Source organism: Hippocampus zosterae, chromosome 3 (genome assembly GCF_025434085.1).
Source record: "Hippocampus zosterae strain Florida chromosome 3, ASM2543408v3, whole genome shotgun sequence".
In the NCBI taxonomy this organism is placed as follows: domain Eukaryota; kingdom Metazoa; phylum Chordata; class Actinopteri; order Syngnathiformes; family Syngnathidae; genus Hippocampus; species Hippocampus zosterae.
In genome coordinates this window covers 21031049-21051726 of record NC_067453.1, presented here as the reverse complement: position 1 = coordinate 21051726, position 20678 = coordinate 21031049, and the positions used below count along the sequence as shown (strand labels likewise).

The window sequence follows — 20678 nt, the reverse complement described above, 5'->3', positions numbered from 1 at the left end:
AGTGGTTCATCTCGGCAGCCCATAGTGCAGCGCAATTATATTCGCATAGAAAATATTGACAGCTCCCCGTTTGTGACGCAAAATAAAAAGCGGACAATTCGCGGCTGTTGTGAGGCAGCGCCAAGCCAAAAGGCCAAACGCTGACTGTCAGCTGACTCCCAGAGCTGCTGTCTGGAAGCCCAACAGGCTGGAGAGCTGATTATTGCCGGGCTTTATGCAATCATTAATCTTGGCACTTGTTTATTTGCCAGGGATTAGCGTAGCACTGTGCATTTAGGGACAGTCAGACAAGGCTATTGTTCACCGAAAGGTTTCGGCACGCACTTCGGTCTTCCGCTGTCAGCAGTGCGTGCAAGGAAGGGATACCTTAGCTTTGCGCATGGCTGCTTCGTCCTACCGTGCTCGGCAAAAGCAGAGCGGATGTGCCCGGCATCGTCGAAAGCAGTCTGTGAACTTGGCATGGCAGGAGACGCTCCTAGTGTACCCTCGTTGTCTAGGAATATCTTTCCAAACACGCGACTCCCACAGCAAAGAGCAAGCAGTTGGCAGCAGTTTAATCCTCAGTGATGTCCATTTGAAGACTTGCAAACATATGTGAAGGCCGTACCAGGCCAAATGATGCTCTCAATGCTGTCACGTTGCAGGTGGTGTGGACCCCAAAAAGCAAGCAGGAGGGACGAGCAGGGTGTATTTGAAGAATTGTATTTAAAACAAAGAAAACTAAATCCAAAACACACCAAAGTATCAAACAAAAACCATGACTAAAGCTAAAACATAACAATGAACTAAACATGACAGAAACCAAGCGCAAACAGCAACACACATGACAGTAGCAAGAAGCAACAATGACCCGACACCGAGTGTTCGGCCAGGAGTCATTTTATACAACTAATTACCAAATGACCAACAGGTGTGCAGCTGCCGGGGGAGCCCTACAGTGCCACCTGTTGGTCCCTAAACCGAATCATGACAAATGCACAGCATAGTCAAAAGCAGCCGTGACTAGTCAAAAGAGGACGCCAGGGCAACACCCACCCACCTGGCCGAGTCACAACGAATAGGACAACAATTAAAAAATTAAAATTAAATCTGATAATAAACACACTTGAAAACATGCTGTGATGTTCGTAGCACTTTTCTTTTCAGACAGAGGCCAGTATGAATCATCACTCCTACCAATACTGCCACTACGTCTGATATGTACATTTCATTTCACACAATGACAAAAAATTATGAACAAAGACCATTTTTTATACGCTCATGAGGATTCGCCAATATGTTAAACCGTCACAGAGTAGCACCACTTACTACCTAGGGAGCCGGTATTGTTTTGCCTTAAATATTGGTAACTGCTATTGGCAGCCTCCACGCGTACTTGATAACTCAAAATTAGACGAATATCAGCCGGCTAGCCGTACACGGTACTGGTACATCCCCATTCTTAAATACTGTGTATGTAAATCTGTATTTAGATGAGTATGACAAACTGTGCACAGTTTGATAGGAAAATGTATGTTTTTATCACTGGTGTCTGAAGAAGTTATGTACATTCGGTTTGGGCACAGAAGACTGTTTGACATGTGCAGTTGTTTCTCAGCATTAATGCAAAACGTTTAGTAAACAAAGTTGCCGTTCAAGGCAAAGTCATTTCTTGTCCGGCTCCAATGGGCTCCTGCCTTCAACAGAAATTGCCACATCCATCATGGCCGCCACACCTACATGATGGCTGACACGTTTATGCGGTGGCCATTTTGGCTGTGGGTGAGCCAGGCGTTTATAGTGTATCGAGTTTTGTATTCACAGTCACCATATTTTGAGAGGAGAACGTGAACTAATAAGCGTTGGCGTCTTTGGCGTCACAATTTCTTCCGATAATTTATTACTTACGTTTCCTTTCGAGTACTGTAAGCCTCTTCTTGTAAACTATGGCTGGTCATTGGCTGGCTCATTCCATCATTGCGCAGTATACATGTGAATTATGCTCAGCACCACTTATTGGTTGTGATCTTGTTTATTCCGTGTGATAGGAAGAGAAGGCCAAAGCGCCCGTGAAAACTGATATGTTCACCATATATTGTATGCGTATACTTGTCTAAGGTAGAAGAATACATGAGCGAGATTGAGGGAACTCCTTTCAGCACCTGTGGCATGTGGAAAGGTCGTCCGCTTCTAGTTTCAGCTTTATCGCAGCTCTGAATCTCTGTGCAGCAGGTTCAGTATCCAAGCTAATATAACAAGGCTCATTTGTCTCAATCACACATCCCTGGATGGATCAGATGGCCATTGATGGCATTCATCTTCTCTGTCTTTGCTCACTCTCTTTCAACTGATGAAAATCTTCAAAACCCACACGAAGAACGGTAGCGATTCTACTGGGGAAAAAAAAGAAAATAGCTGGGGCTCAGGAATGAGTGCTTTATAAAGTTACTACAGTATTAACATAAAAGGAGAATTGGTCGTTAGATGACTGCATTTAATTTTCTACTGGCATGGCACGGAGTGAACAACTAAAAATGATGATGAAAAATCACAAGCTTTTCTATTTCATTTTTATTAGTCTAGAGGAAAAAAAGTACACTCACAAAGAAATTTCATAGGAGAAAAGTATACATTCCTCTAGTCGCACTATGCTACCATGTTTAGCATGATGTTTTTGCGATATGTGACTTTTTAAACAAGTCATATATTGAAAAACAACATGTCCACTGGGTATATTTTGCCGCAATTTAAAAGGGATGGGATGTGTTTGGGCAGTGCGGCATAAATTTTAAAACTTGTTTTATTGCTCGATGGTTCTGGGTTGTATGTTTTATTTTTCTTATTTATATGCAAGGCTTTGTTATACTGTATGTACTCGGTAAATAAAATTAAACTGCTCATACCTTCAGCACGATGCAAAAAAAATGTGATTATTGCAATTGTAATCTTCGATTCATTCATTTGATGTATTGACACAAGCAGAGCTGAAGTCGGGTCACATGGAAAGAGTGAGTCGCATCATGGCTACAGGCATGCGCGGAGCTTCCCCCTTGTTTGGAGCAAATGGCAACCGTGATTACTATACGGCCAGTGCAGCCCGTCTGTGTCATCGGGAAACATGTTTTCCTAAGGAGACCACAGAGGGACAATTACTGTCAGCTGAAATATTCAGCCTGCTCGCCATGTGTGTTCTGGCCACGTGCCTAAGACCCACTGACCCCGAGCAGCAGCATGAGATGGGACCTCTCATGGTCCCTTTCCCTCCCCTCTCCATCCAGTATAACTGAGTGAGGCACTCAAGTGCGTACTTTGCAAGGGGGGTCCACACATAAAAGCACATATACTTGTCACCCTTTGGGCAAAGAAGAGACCATGCAGGAAATTGTACAATGTAAGTTTTGATTTTCTTTGTGTGAACCAGTAGAATTATCCTGTTGAAAACCCCACAGCAGAATTTGGGTTGTCTTACAGAAATGCATACTAATACAGCAATTAGAGAGGGAAGCAAGTTGTACAGCGTGGCAGTGGAGAATTCCCTCCTGAACAAGTACAAGGCTCTTTGTTGTTATGTAAAGGTTTCTGCATGTAATTGCACTGGATGTTTTGAAGCGTTCATTATTTATATATTCGTGTGCGTTTCTAAAAGAGCCCAAGCTGCTGTCCCCGCGGGCAGGAATGGGAGTCGGAAGGTGAACGAGTGTTCGGTACACAAGTGAGGTGTCTCACTTCAGCACCGGACCGCAAAATCAAGGCGTTGCGGTGGCGACGGCTTTTTAGTGCGAGTGGTCGGAGTGGAGTGCTTCACATCACACGGGCTGAAACTTAGAAATTCAAAGGGCAGCAGCACCAGTCAATCAGTTTGCTCCTGTGTGAGTTCAGCCTCAGTGAGTCCGAGTTTTGGTGCATCAAAATGCCTCTGCAAAAACCAGCGCAGCAAACAATGCACTAGCAACTTGGACGCAGAATGCTCTGTAACGCCTGCCCTTCTATACAATATGTTCAATTTAAAAATAAAATAAAATATAGCCCCATTGAATTCCTTCCTTCAAAAAGCATTAACCAATTTAGCTCCTGGTATCATCTTTTCAGCATCTTATGTCAGTCCTCAACAGAGATTGTGAGCCACAGGACCCTCCGTGAGATCCTAAATCAGGGACCTCTAACTTTCCGACATGCTCTTAACTCTCATTAAAATATTTTAATGTAAGCTATAATTCGCACTTCTTCTGTGTGTAATGGAAACACAGACACAATTCTTCCATACAGTTTGTGTAATTCAACAAAACATGGAAATATGCAGCCAAATATACTGGAAGTGTAACAAAAAAACAATCTGAAAATTGGTTTTGATTTAGTGCATTGAATTGAATCTCATGGAACTTCTGCACTTTAAAATGAAAAGTCCTTCTTTTTTTGCAAAGCTGCACACGCTGAATATATTCCTACTTCCCGCTGATCCTCATTAGCTGGAGCATTAGCCCTAGACTGGCCATCCACCAATCACAGGGCACAGATAGACAAACAACCATTCACATTCACACCTATGAACAATTTAGAATCTCCAATAAACTTATGTGTGTTTTTGGGAATGCGAGAGGAAGTCATTGTACCAGTTTTAAAAAAAAGCTCTCATTAATACAGGGAGAACAGGGAAAATCCACACAGGAAACCTAAAGCTGAGATTTGATCCCTGAACCGTAGAACTGTGAGGCAGATGTACTAACCACCACCTCACAATGCTGCCCATGTAAATATTTGCTCCATATTTATTTTAGTCAGCTCTTGTGGCGCTCTCTGACTAACTAGGGGCTTTGAGAATGCTGTCAACACATGGCGTTCTGCTTTCAGCGCAAACAGCGTGAGTCTCTCTCCCTGCTGGCACACACAAACATGCGGGGCGTGTCCTCGGGTACCCGGCGCTCTGGTGCACCCTACTTGTCAATGGTATCTTAGACAAGAAGCGGGTAGAGTAGATCTGGAAAATTATCCATCCATTTTCCGAACCGCGTGATCCTCACTAGGGTCGCGGGGGGTGCTGGAGCCTATCGATCTGGGAAATTAATCCAAATGTAATCCTGATTTTGATTTTGGCTCCTCACGGTCATGAAAACATTAAAATCGCAACATGGAAATTTCCTGCGTTGTGAAAGCACGTACGTTATTCTGTTTTTTCCCTTGCGTTCTTGAAGCTTTTATTGACATCCCAGCTGTTTTACTGGAAAACTAAACAGACAACAAAAATAATGTCAAGCATGATGTATTTCAATACAATACATACTTCTCTGGAGAAACATTGCCAGTTTAATGCTAACCCGATTGACAAGCTAGCGAGAATTAGCATTACGACTCAGGGGATTGATGTACCTTCAAAGGGAGAATATTCAGACACAAACCGTGTGGTAAGGCATAACGATCGGTCATATAACAATACTCACAGGCATACATTCGTCATAATCTGTGAAAAATGAGCTATATTAATACATATCAGTCACAAGTTATTTCTTGTACTTACCAATTCAAGTTCTGGTTGTGCTTTTAAGTTATAGTGAAAGTTGAGCTTTGGTAGTTCAATAAATACTGAGTTTCAAAATCAGTTAATAATCGTGTTTATTACAATATTGGCCCGAATATAAGACGGGTTGTTTTTTTGCATTGAAATAAGACTGAAAGAGTGGGGGTTATCTTATATTCGGGGTCTATACATTATACCCATTCACGACACTAGATGGCGCCAGATATAATTCAAACGAATGCTGAACTTGACTCCCCAGGCCAGAGTGAACCCCTGTCTCGAAGAATGAAAATAAAATAGCGGTAAGAAAGAAAAGAGAAGAAAATAATAGAAGAGATAACAGAAAATGGAGAAACGTAGCGACAATCTGGAGAAAAGTGGGTCGAAGATCGACCAGGTTAACCGGCAGCTGAGGAGAAGTTATGTGTCACGTTGTGCCCGAAGCGATAGAATGATCGCTTCGTGCACAACAAAATAAGGAAGAGGATCCCTGAAATAGCAGACACAAAAAGAGATTTTGTCAGAGAACAAAAGGAGTCTTTAATAACGAACACAAAATACCCGACAGGGTGAATAACAAAAAACGCTGGTCAAAATAAGGACCAGGGATAGAATAAAGAGAACAACAGAAAACGCTTGCGGAAAACAAATGGCAAGGAAGGTCTGATTAGACATTCATTCATTCATTCATCTTCCGAGCCGCTTGATCCTCACTAGGGTCGCGGGGGGTGCTGGAGCCTATCCCAGCTGTCTTCGGGCAGTAGGCGGGGGACGCCCTGAATAGGTTGCCAGCCAATCGCAGGGCACACAGAAACAAACAACCATTCGCACTCACACTCACACCTAGGGACAATTTAGAGTGTTCAATCAGCCTGCCATGCATGTTTTTGGAATGTGGGAGGAAACCGGAGCACCCGGAGAAAACCCACGCAGGCCCGGGGAGAAGATGCAAACTCCACACAGGGAGGCCGGAGCTGGAATCGAACCTGGTACCTCTGCACTGTGAAGCCGACGTGCTAACCACTTGGCTACCGGGCCGCCTCTGATTAGACAATTATATAAATTTCATACGTAAAAGGAACAATGGCGCGTAATAACAGCCACAAGGCTAAGAGGCAACGAATAATCCAAATAGGAATTTGAGCGAGAGAATATTGGCGCGGCGTGGAATTCTCTGGCAGTGAGTAGACTGCCAGAGTGTCCAAATAAAGGCAGAGTAATCACTCGCAAATGAGTGACAGGTGTGCAGGCGGCGGGGAGAAAGCCCGCCCCCTGCTGGCAAACACGGGACGTGACATTATGATGTAATTTACATTTCAAAAACCAGAAGCCATTCATTTACAAATGTGATTGCACTTTAGTTTACATATTTAAGATATGTTCAGATATTAAGACTTGAATGGGGCAAAATAACATGCTTTTTCTCTCAAATATATTGTTATAATCATTTGTTTCAGATGTACTGTAATTATTTTCTGTATAAAAATTAATTTGGTGTACAAAACATCTTTTTTCCAAACTTGAGCCTTCCAAACTTGAGAAGGGGTCGTCTGATAATCAGGGTCGTCTTATATTCGGGCCAATACGGTAATCGTCATGTTAATTTCCATCAAAGTAATACTGGTGATTTTTTTTTACCATAATCATGCAGCCCCAATGTAAAGGTATTTGAGGAACGATGGAAATTTCAGCTCAGATGGGGCCAGACAACAAGGGAGGGGTTGGGGTGAGTGTGTCTCACACATGCCACCCTTTTCATCCTTCTTGTACATCAGTAAACCTTTTTGTCCTTCTCCTCCCCTCAAGTGCTGGCGCGCACACTCCCAGTCGGTCACCTCGTCAATCTTTTGCCACGACCACACGTAAATTAGCAGTGGCTTGGGGATCCGTATTCCTCCCCTTGTCTCTTACTCCTGCTAGCCCCTTGTTAAGGATGTCAAAGCGCTGTTCAATAAAACAGTCAAGTAAATACAGGGGGAGACATTCGCAGGGAAGCGCTGCTTTGTTGTACAGGCATCTGGCGCTGGGCAGCGTTGAAATATTTATAGGACTCACACACAAACAAACACACAGTGATGCACGCATGGGTTCATCCGAAAAGCAGCCCACGGCAACCGCCCAGACGTTGAGTTGAAGCAAAGTCACTCCATGCGCTGCTATGAAGGCAAGCGTCAAATAAAACATGTCCGCAGCATGGCGGGTAATCACAGCCACGTGATTGGAGGGAATTAATAGAGTGGAGCATGCGTGGGGGAATGTGTCAATTATATCTTTTCCTTCCTCTAATCCCCTGAGGTCTGAATATTTTGGATGACTGCGCCGTAGAAGTGTGTTGAAATGATGATGATGATGTCGAGTTCTGGGCTCCAGGTAAATTTGCCTGCTGCGCTGTTTGCTTTCCTTTGTGCTCCAAAGCAGCAAATGCCGTTCCAGCAGGTCTGTTGTAAATATGCCTCCGATCCATAAACAAATAATGCACACGCTCTGCCTGTGTTGCGTGCCACCAGTGTCCTTTCCCGCTGACATTCACCTAACCTTTGTTCCACCGCATAAATGGAAAGAAATAGAAGATCCTGTGCTGCGCAACTTCATACAGCAAAAAAAAAAAGCTGAATTCCTCTTGTCTAGCCGAGCGACATCCGACTGTCATGAATATGTGTGTTCGGCAAAGATCGACACCTGATCCCCGCGGTAAAATGCCAAGTCCAGACTGCAAATTGAAATTGATTCATTTATGTATCATAAATCTGATACTTAGTATCGTGGTACAGATAATAATGTATTGGTTGTTTGTTAAAAAAAATACATGGGAAGGAGGCCTTCAAAAGACAATCGTCTATTAAATCGCAATATTGAGTGAAATCATATTCTCATATTCTTTCAAAATCGTTCAGCTGTACTGCTTTTAATGATGGCGGAGTTTAGCCCCCTCCCCCTCGCAACCCTCCCTCCCCCACTTCGGTCTCTGTGTACAGACCAACTGCTTTGTTGTTGTTTTATTTATTTATTTATTTATTTATTTATTTATTTATTTATTTTAATTCCATTTCTTTCAATCGACTGTTTGTGTAATCGTCGAGGGAGCAGGCATGCGATGCTTCTCATGTTTTTTTTTAATGTGGTTGCTAAATATTATGAAAGAAGGAGAATGTATTAACACAGTTTGTGTGATGAAAGAAGAATTGTTTATCTGCTCATAGTGCCGCGTCCAGTCCACTTCCTTACATAATCTCTGACATGAGCCCGCTAGCTTGCATCACGCCGTCATTGACAGATGTCGCGCACCCACAGACACGCACCGAGATGACCGAGAGACATTTGCCTCATTCAAGAAAAAACAAAAAACGCTGATCTAATGAGAGAAAAGCAAGATGACAGTAGACTGTAGAAACCCTTCAACCTTTATTGTTTAAACACAAATCATCAGGCGGGAAAATGATTTAATGGTCCAGTCGGGGAATGGGTTAAGCTCTCAGCATTATGACAGTGGCCTGAGCACGGGGGTTGGAACGTTCGGGATAATCTTAATACTTCAACGTCGCCAGTACCAGTGTTTCATCGGGAGATTTTCAGCCCAAACACTCGCCAGCTACGATGTTTGTCACTAAATTAAAAAAAAAAAAGGACATTTTACAACTGGCAATCATTGTCAATGGAACCTTCAAAGAAGACGACATAAAAACTATCCAATGGGCGAAGGTGTTTCACACTACCTTGCTGCCCTTGACTTCATTATTTGTAATTATATACAGTACCTTTCCCATTTGATAATGTGTTTTGGATTTAACGCAAACTGAAAGTCAAGCATGGTCATGCCATGAATTTTAGGATTCACTCTATTTTCTAAGGGGCTCTCTAATTTGAGTTTATAGCCTATGTGCATGAATTGGTGTGGAAATGACTTCACCGCTTCAACATATTTCTCATCTTTGCATTTTTCATGATGTCACTGTACATCTGTAAATGAAGCAATAATGTGCCTCCGGGGCACCGGAAGGGAATATTCTGTCCTACAGTGTCTGTTTATGCGACGTTGTGACTAAAATGAACTTGACAGGCCTCCCCTAAGCTGTGAGTGCGCGTTTGGCAAATTGTTGTGGGTGTTTGCAGCATTAGCAATCAAATGTCAGTCTCGCGCCCTTTGATAATGGCGTGTACTTTTAGCGACGGGCAGATCTCAAGGCTCCGGAAAAGACAGTGAAGGTTGCTGGGTGAACATGCAGAAGCCACGCTGGCCTTTTGTACATGCGCCTTGAGTGACACGTCATCCTCCTCCGAGGAACCGACGAGCGTGCTGAATTAGTGTCCTTGAAATGCCCAACCACACAAACAACGGGTCTCCGCTTTCGGCCAGACTTACTGTCTAAAGACGCCTGCATAGGACTCGCTGAACGATTTTGAAAAATAATCAAAAACCATTTTTCCCCCCTACAATATTGCGAGTGCGATTATTTTTCCAAGGTCCTCGTGCTATGCATTTATTTTTTAACAAACACAATTAATCTGCATGCATCCTGCCCTTGTGGCCAATCACGTCACTGTGTGAATTCCACGTAATTTGGGTATCTCTGAAGCGGTCTGCTCGCGGGGGCCATCTCGCAGTGCTGTGAGAAGCGACGGACTGCTGCGCTGGGTTTGACTGTCGCTGCCCCGTCAAACCGCGCCGAGCTTTGATGTCGTAAACAGAGCAGGTAGGCTGCTGGCGAGGCGCGTTGAATGGGATCAGTGGCACCGCGCTGGTCAAGCTCAAGCCAGCCAGCAGCCGCCGGTCTCGCACCGCATGGCACTTAACACAGCGGCTCCTGTCAATAAATATTGACTGTCAGACTCGGAGTGCTGATGAGCGCTGGCCTTTTTTGTGTGTGTGTGTGTGTGCGTGTGTGTGCGTGTTTGTGTGTGTGTGTGTGTGTGTGTGTGTGTGACTGAGTGGCCCTGTGTGAATTCTACTCAAGTCCTTTATAATGTTGCTGAACAGAACTGGTTGCGTAGTCGGAGGTGAACTACACGGATGCATAATGCAGCATTATTACATATGAAAATGTTAGTCGAGATTTTAGCAAGCATCATGGAAGTTGACGTTTGATTTTTTTTCACGGGCCACATAAAATGATGTGGCGGGCCAGATCTGGCCCCCGGGGCCTTGAGTTTGACACCTGTGGGTTAAACACTTCCAGGGCACTTTGTAAAACATTAGATAAAAGATTTTTTAAAAAGGAGAGACAATGAAAAAAGTAGTCTGGCGGCTATAACCAAGTAGCATGTAGATGCCGTGTTACCTCTCCGCTTCTTGATAAAATCACAAGTCATGAAAAAAAAATGTGCACCATATTGTAGTGCTATCATTATTTACTTCTCTTTGTCTTTGAGATGAGAGCTCAGCTGCCGCTTTAACCTCCTGAGTGGGGTTCACGATCCATTTTATAGATTGTGATTTGCAGTTGTCCAAGTATCTGTGCTTGTTATCGGAGCAGTTTTATCAGGACCGAGCGTAGACGCACAGATACCGATATTGGTACATCCCTCATTCAATATGACATGCAGTGTAAGCATGATCAACATTGAGAACTCCAGAACCATGAAATTGAAGGGACCAGAAGGGCTTTGAGTGGAGAGCAGACCGCTACGCCAAGACCAAATGATGAGGCCATTGATCACTGGCAATGAACTAAATGAAGCAGCCAAGTATGCAGATAAGCCATTTGTAAAATGATACGGCTCTGAATATAAACCATGTTGTAGAAACTACAGTTTCACTTCAGACCTGGAGGTGGTGGTCAAATGCACGATGACTAGCCGCAAACGAAGAAGACGACCCGAGAGCCGTGTTTGCTCAAATTGATCCAAAATTCCTCTGTAATCCTGCTCCAAACACGACTGACCCAACTGTACTGGTTGCATCGAGGAAGTACTTAAATTTGGCTCTGTTGTTTCAAAACACGATGATCAACAATCAATTCCGCGCAGTGAACAAAATTGTTAACGATCAGTTAATCAAGGTAGGCCATTTAGGATTGTCATTTATAACCTGTAATTTTGGCATTGTTGTCTTGTTTTAAGCAATCGGTATCTATTAGTCGGTGTGAACCTTATTTATGAGGTTAGACGGGTTGTTCCATACCAAAGTCATAAGATATCCTTTATTCGTCCCACACTGGGGAAATTTACAGCCTCCAGCAGCAAGAATGTATGTAGAAAGGAGACAGAGAAAAAAAAAACCACACGTTTGTCCGCCCCACAAAATTGAAAGCGCATATTTGTCCGACATGTCTTCAGTATTTTGACAAATTAAGATCCAGAGTACATGGCCAATGTAGTCCAATCAATTTATTCAAGAGGTGCGTCACGTTCCATTTTTCTCCATATTTGGATTGTGCCTTCATGGTGTGTTTGATTTCAAATTGTATTCTCCTTTTCTTCTCCAGCTGCACCTCTTTTGCAAAGCAGCTTATCCCGAGTGTGGAAATAACTATATGTTCAGACAAGGAAGCGCAGTGCCTCCCTCAGCTGGTCCAGAGACAAACCTTTTTTACTCTCGAGTGCTCTCCACATCCAGCAGCTTACGCAGCGCTGGAGTGAGAGGGTGTTAACCGGGGAGGATGTGTGCGCCGAGGGCCTTCCCTGCTGCAGATAGCGCTTTTGTTTGTGAGGTTGGCTTTTGTGTGAGGATGCGCGCCGCGCCTGGCCTGGCACCGGCCTGCCCCCGTCTACTCCCACCGCTTTCACCTGATGTGGCACGCCGTCAGGCCCCAGCGAGCACCCGGCCAGCTCGGCTTCTTGCGGATGAAGGCATCTCGTTGCGCGGCGGCAGGGAGGGATGTTAAGGGGGAAGCTAGCAGCAGTCTAAGCCTGGAGCTATCGCAGGCTGGAGCTCAGAGCCAAAAATCTGTGGGCCAGATCGGGTGGGTGGAAGCCTGGCTTAGGCGGGCGGGTGTAGGCACGACCCTGCACTGCCACCCACTGGCACGGGCCTGCCACTGCACCCATTTGGCTGGCCACAACCACAGCTAGTCATAATTACAGCACGCTTCAGTTGTTGTGAGTGCATGTCAGAACAAATTATGTAAGTAATGAGGCTGAAAATGCTAAAGGAGTCGAAACACACTGCACTGCGAATGCACATGCAGGGAGAACACAGAAACAAACAATGGAGTGCACCCACACGGCAACGGACCCATTTGCCATAACGAGCCACCGTTCACGATGAGGGAAAGATTAATTATGAATTAACCCTCTCAGATAGTGTTTCAAAGCCCCCCCCCCTCAACCCCACCCCCGCCGCCTGGATTTCACAATAATCTGTGCCGGCGAGGTGCATCGCCCGCAATTGTGTGCGAGAATCACAAATGTCCGGACGTGTTGTCTGGAGGAGGGTTAATTGTGCACCATCCACCACTTGCTTTTGTTCATTCTGCTAAAATGTAGGCTAATTCCATGTAAACACGGCCGGTCCCGTTGACTCCAGCAGCGCGAGGAGAACAGACCAAAATTGGTGAATGAATAGACTAGAGCTCGGCTATTAGTTAGTGGATTAGAGGCTCTGTGTTAAGGGTCTCTCCCGGGCGGGCCTCGGGGACAAGGATGTGATTCACATGACACACTGGAGGCTCCTGGGCGGCTGATTAAAATGGGCAGGGATCTGTGGATTGAAGCCCAGCAAAAGTACTTGTGAAGTGATCAAATTGGCATCAAGAGATTGCTTGTTAAGGTGTGCAAGGGCTACAAGGAGCTTGGCGTAGACGTGGGGCTTGATCATATGGAGAATTAGGCATGGCTAGAGGGAAGAGGCTGATGTAACGCTCCAACATCACAGACGGAGCACTGCTTCTTAATTATCTTTTTCTTTTTTTTTTTGCATCTTATTAAGACAAGAATCATCATATTCCCCCTGAATTGGTGCAACACTTCCCCACGTTTGGATTGGCTGCTCAGAAAAGGCCATTGCATCGTGAGAAAATATCCCGAGGTGACGTTTCCTCGATTTAGATCAGATAGTGGATTTTGTCTGGCTCTGCTGTCGGGACGATGGGGCTAAGATGTGGGAGATGTTGAGGTGCGGGGGGGACTATTTATGCTTTTTTTTTCATCCTTATAAATCGGGCCAGTGTAAAAAAAAAATATTTTTATTCAGGGGTGATTTGTTTTACAAGGTGGATACCCTGTGGGGGCATTCGTAGTGCCTTAATAATAAATAATTAGCTGTTTCCACCTCCCTAACAAAAAATAGTCAATCTCCATTTTGCAGAAATCGACCGATTGTGGGGGATCATGGAACCACGAAAAGTGAGGGAACACACATCAATAATCATGCCCAAAGATGTAGATTGTGAAATGAACATCCTGCCGTCGCTTTCTGTAGGTGTAAAAAGCAGGACTGAAGAGGATCAATAATCTTCGGCAAAAACTTGACTGATCCGAAACACTGTTTTTATTCTTCTTTCAAATTGACAGTTTAAAAAAATGGCTTGGGACAATCCAATGTCCAACGGGTGGCGCCATTAGTTTCTATTCGATACTTTGGTGTGGTTCACAAGTCAGATAACTTGGCTTGTGGAGTACAAGGTAGCAGGTTTTAAACTTTCATTGAAAGTGCCGAATTAGGATTAGGGGCCGGTGAAGGGCCTGTTGAGGTGCGCTTGAGCAAGGTATTGGTAGCTCGTAATACATTAATGTAACCTTTGGCACCCCAAATTATACTTTTCGAATGTTGCAGTGTGAAATTAAAACAAATGATGCCTGTGCAATAACTGTTCATTGTAATATTATGCTGAAGTCTCACTTCGTAACTCTGGCTGCAACTCTCAGAATGGATCAGTGCAGTTCTCCACCGTTTAAAAATGCGACCTGAATAATTAATTTGCTGTTTAAAATGAATACCTCTCTGCCAACGTCAATCAAAAGTGAGCATTGTTTCCTTCAGGAAGTGAAAATTTTGAAGACAAGGCTTATATTGCATTAGACTGAGCTGGTGAATGGAGACAATATCAGTGTTTGGCTTCGGATGCTAATTGACACCGCATTTACAATTTGTACGTGCCTAAAAATGTCCATTTCTTTCTCGCTCACACAATGCACACAAACTCTTGCACCTGATTGTAAATATTCCACTAAAACTGTGCAAGCAAGCTTTCAAGAGCTTGCGGATGCCATGTTTTTTCGCAGCGCCGTGCTCTTTTATGTACCAACATGGAGCCACGGTGAGGGTGTTGTACAGTGACATGTGACAGCAAAATGTATGACTTAGTCTTTTCTCACTCGCTCTTTTGCTCTCTTGTTCTTTTCTCTCCCGCGCAGCTCAAATCGAAATAATTCCCTGCAAGATCTGTGGAGACAAATCATCAGGCATCCACTACGGCGTGATAACATGCGAAGGCTGTAAGGTAAGCGTTGAGATGCCGTTCGTCACCGTGGCAACGGGCCTTTGAGTGTAACTACGCTTGGGTTGCAAAAGCAGAAAGTCAAGAAAGTGGCCTGCTGAGGTTATGAGACCGACAATGAAGTGTGAACACGCGGTGGTCAAGCACTAAAGCGGGAATAGCAAAAGAGCCAAATTCATTTTTGAGTCTCGCTTTTCGCTCCCATTTCAGGGACACACACACACAAACACACACACACACACACCTTTTTTTGGCTTCTGTTCCAGCGCCATCTTGAGCTGAAATGATCAAAAAGGAGAGGCGTTTGAATTAGAGCAGATTGTTGGCTGCTTGCAACATTGTGTTGCCGCCATTGAAGTCGTCTTTTGTACCGTTTCAAATGCGCCAGCCATTCACACGACGAGGGGAGTTTAGTGCTGAGAGTGTATTCTTGTCCCCGCGCTTGTCACCCGGCACATCATTAGCATTCCTACGCCAGCCCGCACCTTTCGTTGTTTGCGCTCGCCTGCCAGTGTGCTCGGGCTCGTACGTATGTCTGTGCGTGTGTGTGTGTCCACATGTAATTGTGCATTTGAGGGTTTCTGTCAGCTTCTCGCGCAGTCGCTAGGAAGAACATATAAACTGCTGAAATATCTCCTGAATGATTGCTAATTAGTCGAAGCGCCGAGACCTTTAATGATATGTATGAGTACAAAAGTTTAGACCATAAATCATTGCGTTATTACAGAGTGCTGCGTGTCGCTGGGCGTTAATAGCCTCTTCCCATAATGGCTTCCATTATAAAGCAACTTGGCAGCTGTCAGCTGTTTTGTTGTAATTAAACAGCCAATGAGCGGCTAATTAAGACATATGTGTATGGAGCAGTAGAGTGGGGCATGTTAATGATGTGCTGGAATCCATTCATTAAGTCAAAGGAAGAGGAATCCAGTCGGTGTGCAATGCGTACTCGCTTGCGCATGCCAGATAATAATCCCAATGAAAGAAGATTCCGCGTTATCGCATCGGGCCAAACATGCCACCCTCGTGCTTGGACGCGCACCCTTACCGACATGCCAGAAATGACGGCGTCACAGCCAGAAACATACCGGGACAGCGGTGTCGTTATTACCTTCTCAGAGGAGGTTATTTTCAATGGTGGGGCTTTATCCGTTTGTGTGCAATTATTTAATTTCACTTTTGGGTGGTGGGCAACCATTAAAAAAAAAAAAATTCAAAAGAAGAAGAAAAAAAATAAATGTTGAGAGCTCTAAATGTCATGTCAGGTTCGAAACAAACCGAAGAATGTTTTTTAGGAATTGTAGACACCAGACAAAACTCCATTAAAAAAATGTATTCACTAAATAGTAGAAACAGAAATCTCTGGTCAAAGGTAATCAAGGAAAGAAGACAATAGACGAACAAAAAGTGCTTCCCAAGGTAAGGAAGTAAGTCATCCAAGAATACCAAACAAAATGTCAAGAGTCCAAATTCACTCGACAAAACAAAAGCAAGATCGAATAACGAGCCACTAAAACTAAGACTATACTAACAAAAAACATAAAACCACAAGAACTTTGAGAGCAAGAGCGAGAAGGAGAGGTCTAGAAAATCAAAACATGAGCAATAGCACTAGCAAGGGCAACAATAATACGACAGACCGGTGACATTTTGTCAGCCCTTAATACAAGGCTCCGTGATGACAACATTGGCAGCAGGTGTGCACACTGGAGGATTCGCTCCAGTCTGCCACCTGCTGGGGACGTAAAAACAATACCATGATATTTCAATGCAATAAACTGATCAAATTTAACGTTGGGCAATTCCCCCGCCAAAATTTTTTTTAGGTTTTGTCGTCGTGAAAATTGGTTTTCCTGCATTTTCAGCAAAGAAATAAGCATTTACAAACCTAATTGTGCATTTTCAGCAAATAAATAAACATTTACAAACCTAATTGTTTCCTGTATTGTCCTCCGATTTTAGAATCTAAGTAAAGTGCTAACATCGTTGCCATAAATGTCAACAAATTTGATTTTACAGTTGCTGCATATCAAATCACTCTTTTCGTCCCTCCAAAATAGTCCAAGTTGTATTTTTACAGCATAGCTAATGCTTCCAAGGATCCACACATTGATGATATCATCTTTTGACAAACAACCTCGGTTTTCGAACATCTCTGTTCTCGACCACATCGGTTTTCGACCCAAAACTTCTAGTTTTTTTTATGCCTCGAATAATGTCCGAAAATCGGTTCTCGACCAAACTGAGCGCACTTGAACCTACCACTTGACTCCTCCCACCTTCCTTACACGAGGAAGTGACGCTTCATTGGGTAGACGAGGAAGTGACGCTTCCTCATATAGCGTTGCATTGTGAGCAGACGTGTTCAGTAAAGATTATTATTATTATTATTTTTTTAAAGAGCGTGACTTCAGTTTTCGAACAAATCGGTTTTCGAACAGCCTTCTGGAACGGATTATGGTCGAAAACTGAGGTATGACTGTATGTCATTCAAAAGTTGTAACTTGTGCTTCTGTAGATTCTTGTTCCCTCCAATCCAGAAGAGATTGGAATTGTATCTCCTATGAAAATCACATATCACATCCTTTTAATCACCAGGTTTTGCAATCGCCCGTGCTTTCAGTCTTGAGCCGATGTCGCTTGCTTTCCCGCGCAGGGCTTCTTCAGGAGGAGTCAGCAGAGCAATGCGGCCTACTCCTGCCCCCGTCAGAAGAACTGCCTGATTGATCGCACAAGCCGCAACCGCTGCCAGCACTGCCGGCTGCAGAAGTGCCTGGCAGTGGGCATGTCACGGGATGGTGAGTACTTCACGGGTCAACCTAGAAAACGCTTGGTGGATGCAACTGGGGAGAAGGTGAATACCTCCGCCGAAAGGCAGACGTGGCCAAAGGACTCTCGCTCTCTCTGTCTGTACTTAGTAGAAGCATGGATACTTCTCTCAAGGTCGGGTCAAAGATTGGATTTGGGCAGGCTGAAGCGAGTCGCCATTTTATTTTATTTTTTGTGTGATGCAGTTGAAATATAATGTAACATAGAGAACGTTGGTGGTGACTTGGAAAAAACAAACAAAAAATAATAATAATAATCTGTGACATACCACAAAACTGGAACCCACAATGGAGAGGGGTACTTGCTCGCCTTGCGATGGCTCTTCTCGCAATTGGCATTTTCCCGTTGGCAAAATCCAAAATGTATTTTGTCATGTGAGTTTCCAAATTTGCATTGCGAATAGCATCACAACTATTGTTTGCTTTGTGGTTGAACGGATTTGTTACCATTACATCCAAACACACAAGGCCCCCCCACCACACCACCCCGACCCTTTTCAGTTGCATTTTTTTCTTATTGCTTGTTACTGTATCTTGTTCCAACTCGTGTGTTCCGTTTTCTGTGTTTTAATTGAACCGTCGACCCGAGGCGATGCCGTGCAGTAAAAAAGTGGTCAGGCGAAGGATGCTTCAGAATGGTCCTGCATTTTGGGCTGAGTTTGTCCTTGGCTTGATTGTTGCCAGCCGGGTTCGACAACTTCACACCGGAATGGGCCTGACTGGCGCAGAGCAAAACTATAATGCGGTTTGTAATCAGGATGTTATGTTGTCATCCAATGTGTGCACAGACAAGGGTAGGCCTCATTTTAATTCATGCTAGACATGCACATGTATGCATATTCATGAATGCCATACACTCAGAGTACATTAGCACTTAGGAATGCCTTTGCTCACACACACTCACACACACACACACACACACACACGCGATCGGGACAGATGAAGGTGACTTTTGTCTTCACTCAACACATACAAGCCCATCTGCATGAATTCCTCTCTATGTCTTGCCACACACACACGCACACACACACACACACACACACATCAACGCGCACGCGTTGACCAGCTGACATAGTTCCAAGACCCCGGAGCGCCAACCAAAAAAACTCTCTCTTTCTCGTTCTCTCTCCACAGTGCTCATCTGTCTTGAAAGTGATTTTTATCTGCAGCGTAGACACAGGATTTATTTTTTCTTCAAAGGAGGAAGAGTTCAACCAAGAGTGTGACATAATGTGATTTGTTCTCTCAGGCATTTCTTGCACGTCAGTGTCGTGAAACTTAACTGGATGAGAGAGACGGCCACATTAGAACAACACAAAAATCCTAGTTTATTCAACAAGATATAAAAATAAACCTATTTGTGTTTAGAAGTGTCTGTAATACGACATTTTGCCTGGTTGGGGAGGGGGGGGGCTAGCTGCATCATTCATAATTCATTCGCTCACATGACGCTTCTTTAGGGATACATATGCAACCTAGTGACACAACGCAAGAGCAAAATTCTGAATTCTGAGTAATTGAAACAGTGCAGATAATATTATTTGAGTAATAGTTTTATTATTGTGGTTGTAGTTTGGGAGGTACTTCACACCTGTGACCTGTAAAAAATGATGCTACTTTGGCTAGCATATTTTTATGGACACACATCACCACATTTTTGAGCCGCAAAAATAATAGCTGCTGAAATTTTCGTTGCAGGGCTTTTGCACACACCGCAACAACGGGGCGCTCTAATGCAGCCAAGCCAGCAAAATGCACCTCTACACACACACCGGCTGTCATGTTTGACTTGAAGAAAATAATTAGCTCGCTCTTTCGCTTTGTCTCGGCGGCGCGCGCACACACACATCCTACGAGGCGCTCTAAAGGAATCAAGCCAGCCTGAAGCCCTTGTCGACACATGCCCTTCTTTGTTCCCCTTGCTTGCCCTTTCATCTTTCTTGGTGTGACGTATGCACATTCAGCTGTCGACCAGGCACTCTAAAGCAGCCATGCCAAAGACTAGCGAGCTAACAGCTTGTTGTATATGCATTGGATAACTGCTGACATGAATGAAGTTCTTGTATGGTGGAGGAGGGGTGACTCATGCCAGGGCCCAAATGTGTCACTGGGACCCGTTTTAGCCACGCCCAAAAACACGGGAACACTGAAATGGTGAAAAATCATTCTTCACAATTACATACTATATAGCTCTACTTTTTTGTTGTTGGGTTGTTGTTGTTTTTTTTTTGCAATTATCTTCAAACATTTAGGGTCTATTTCGAAACAAATCTCTGAATTCACTTTACAAGGTCTCAGTTATAACAAAATATGATCAGCATCATTCTTATTTTACTTTGCGCCTCATCATATCTGTTGGTATTTCTCGAATTTCTACCCTCTCAGTTGTTTACATTTTTGACGAGAGAGTAAAGATGTCCCTAAAATTGAGCCCGTAAGTGCATTTCTGCCCGTGTCACATTTCATCACCCGTGACGATTCACCTTACAACGTTGTCTTACAGCGGTGAAATTTGGCCGCATGTCCAAGAAACAACGAGACAGCCTCTACGCTGAGGTCCAGAAGCATCGGCTCCAGCAGCAGCAACGGGACCACCAACAGCAGCCCGGGGAGGCGGAGCCTCTCACACCTAGCTACGGCCTCTCTGCCAACGGCCTGACGGAGCTCCATGACGACCTCAGCGGCTACATGGACGGCCACACCCCCGACGGCACCAAACCGGACTCGGCCATCAGCAGCTTCTACCTGGACATCCAGCCCTCTCCGGACCAGTCCGGCCTGGACATCAACGGCATCAAGCCCGAGCCCATCTGCGACTTTGCCCCCGGATCTGGCTTCTTCCCTTACTGCTCCTTCACCAACGGAGAAACGTCCCCTACCGTTTCCATGGCAGAACTAGGTGAGATGCATCTGAGAGAATATGGGAGGGGGTGGGGGTCGATGAGAGAAGCGACGAAACAATGAAGGGGGGGGGGGGGGGGGGGGTTA

At 44.4% G+C, this 20678-nt stretch overlaps 1 protein-coding gene across 2 annotated transcripts in view; it reads left to right on the top strand.

Moving 5' to 3' along the window:
- The window catches only part of roraa (RAR-related orphan receptor A, paralog a), a 218188-nt gene that overhangs the window by 186330 nt on the left and 11180 nt on the right, over window positions 1-20678 (top strand). For both annotated transcript variants that reach the window (XM_052060438.1, XM_052060439.1), the window contains 3 exons: window positions 14783-14868; window positions 17519-17660; window positions 20194-20589. In XM_052060438.1, coding sequence (XP_051916398.1) covers window positions 14783-14868; window positions 17519-17660; window positions 20194-20589 — 624 coding nt within the window. The remainder of the gene's footprint in view (window positions 1-14782; window positions 14869-17518; window positions 17661-20193; window positions 20590-20678) is intronic.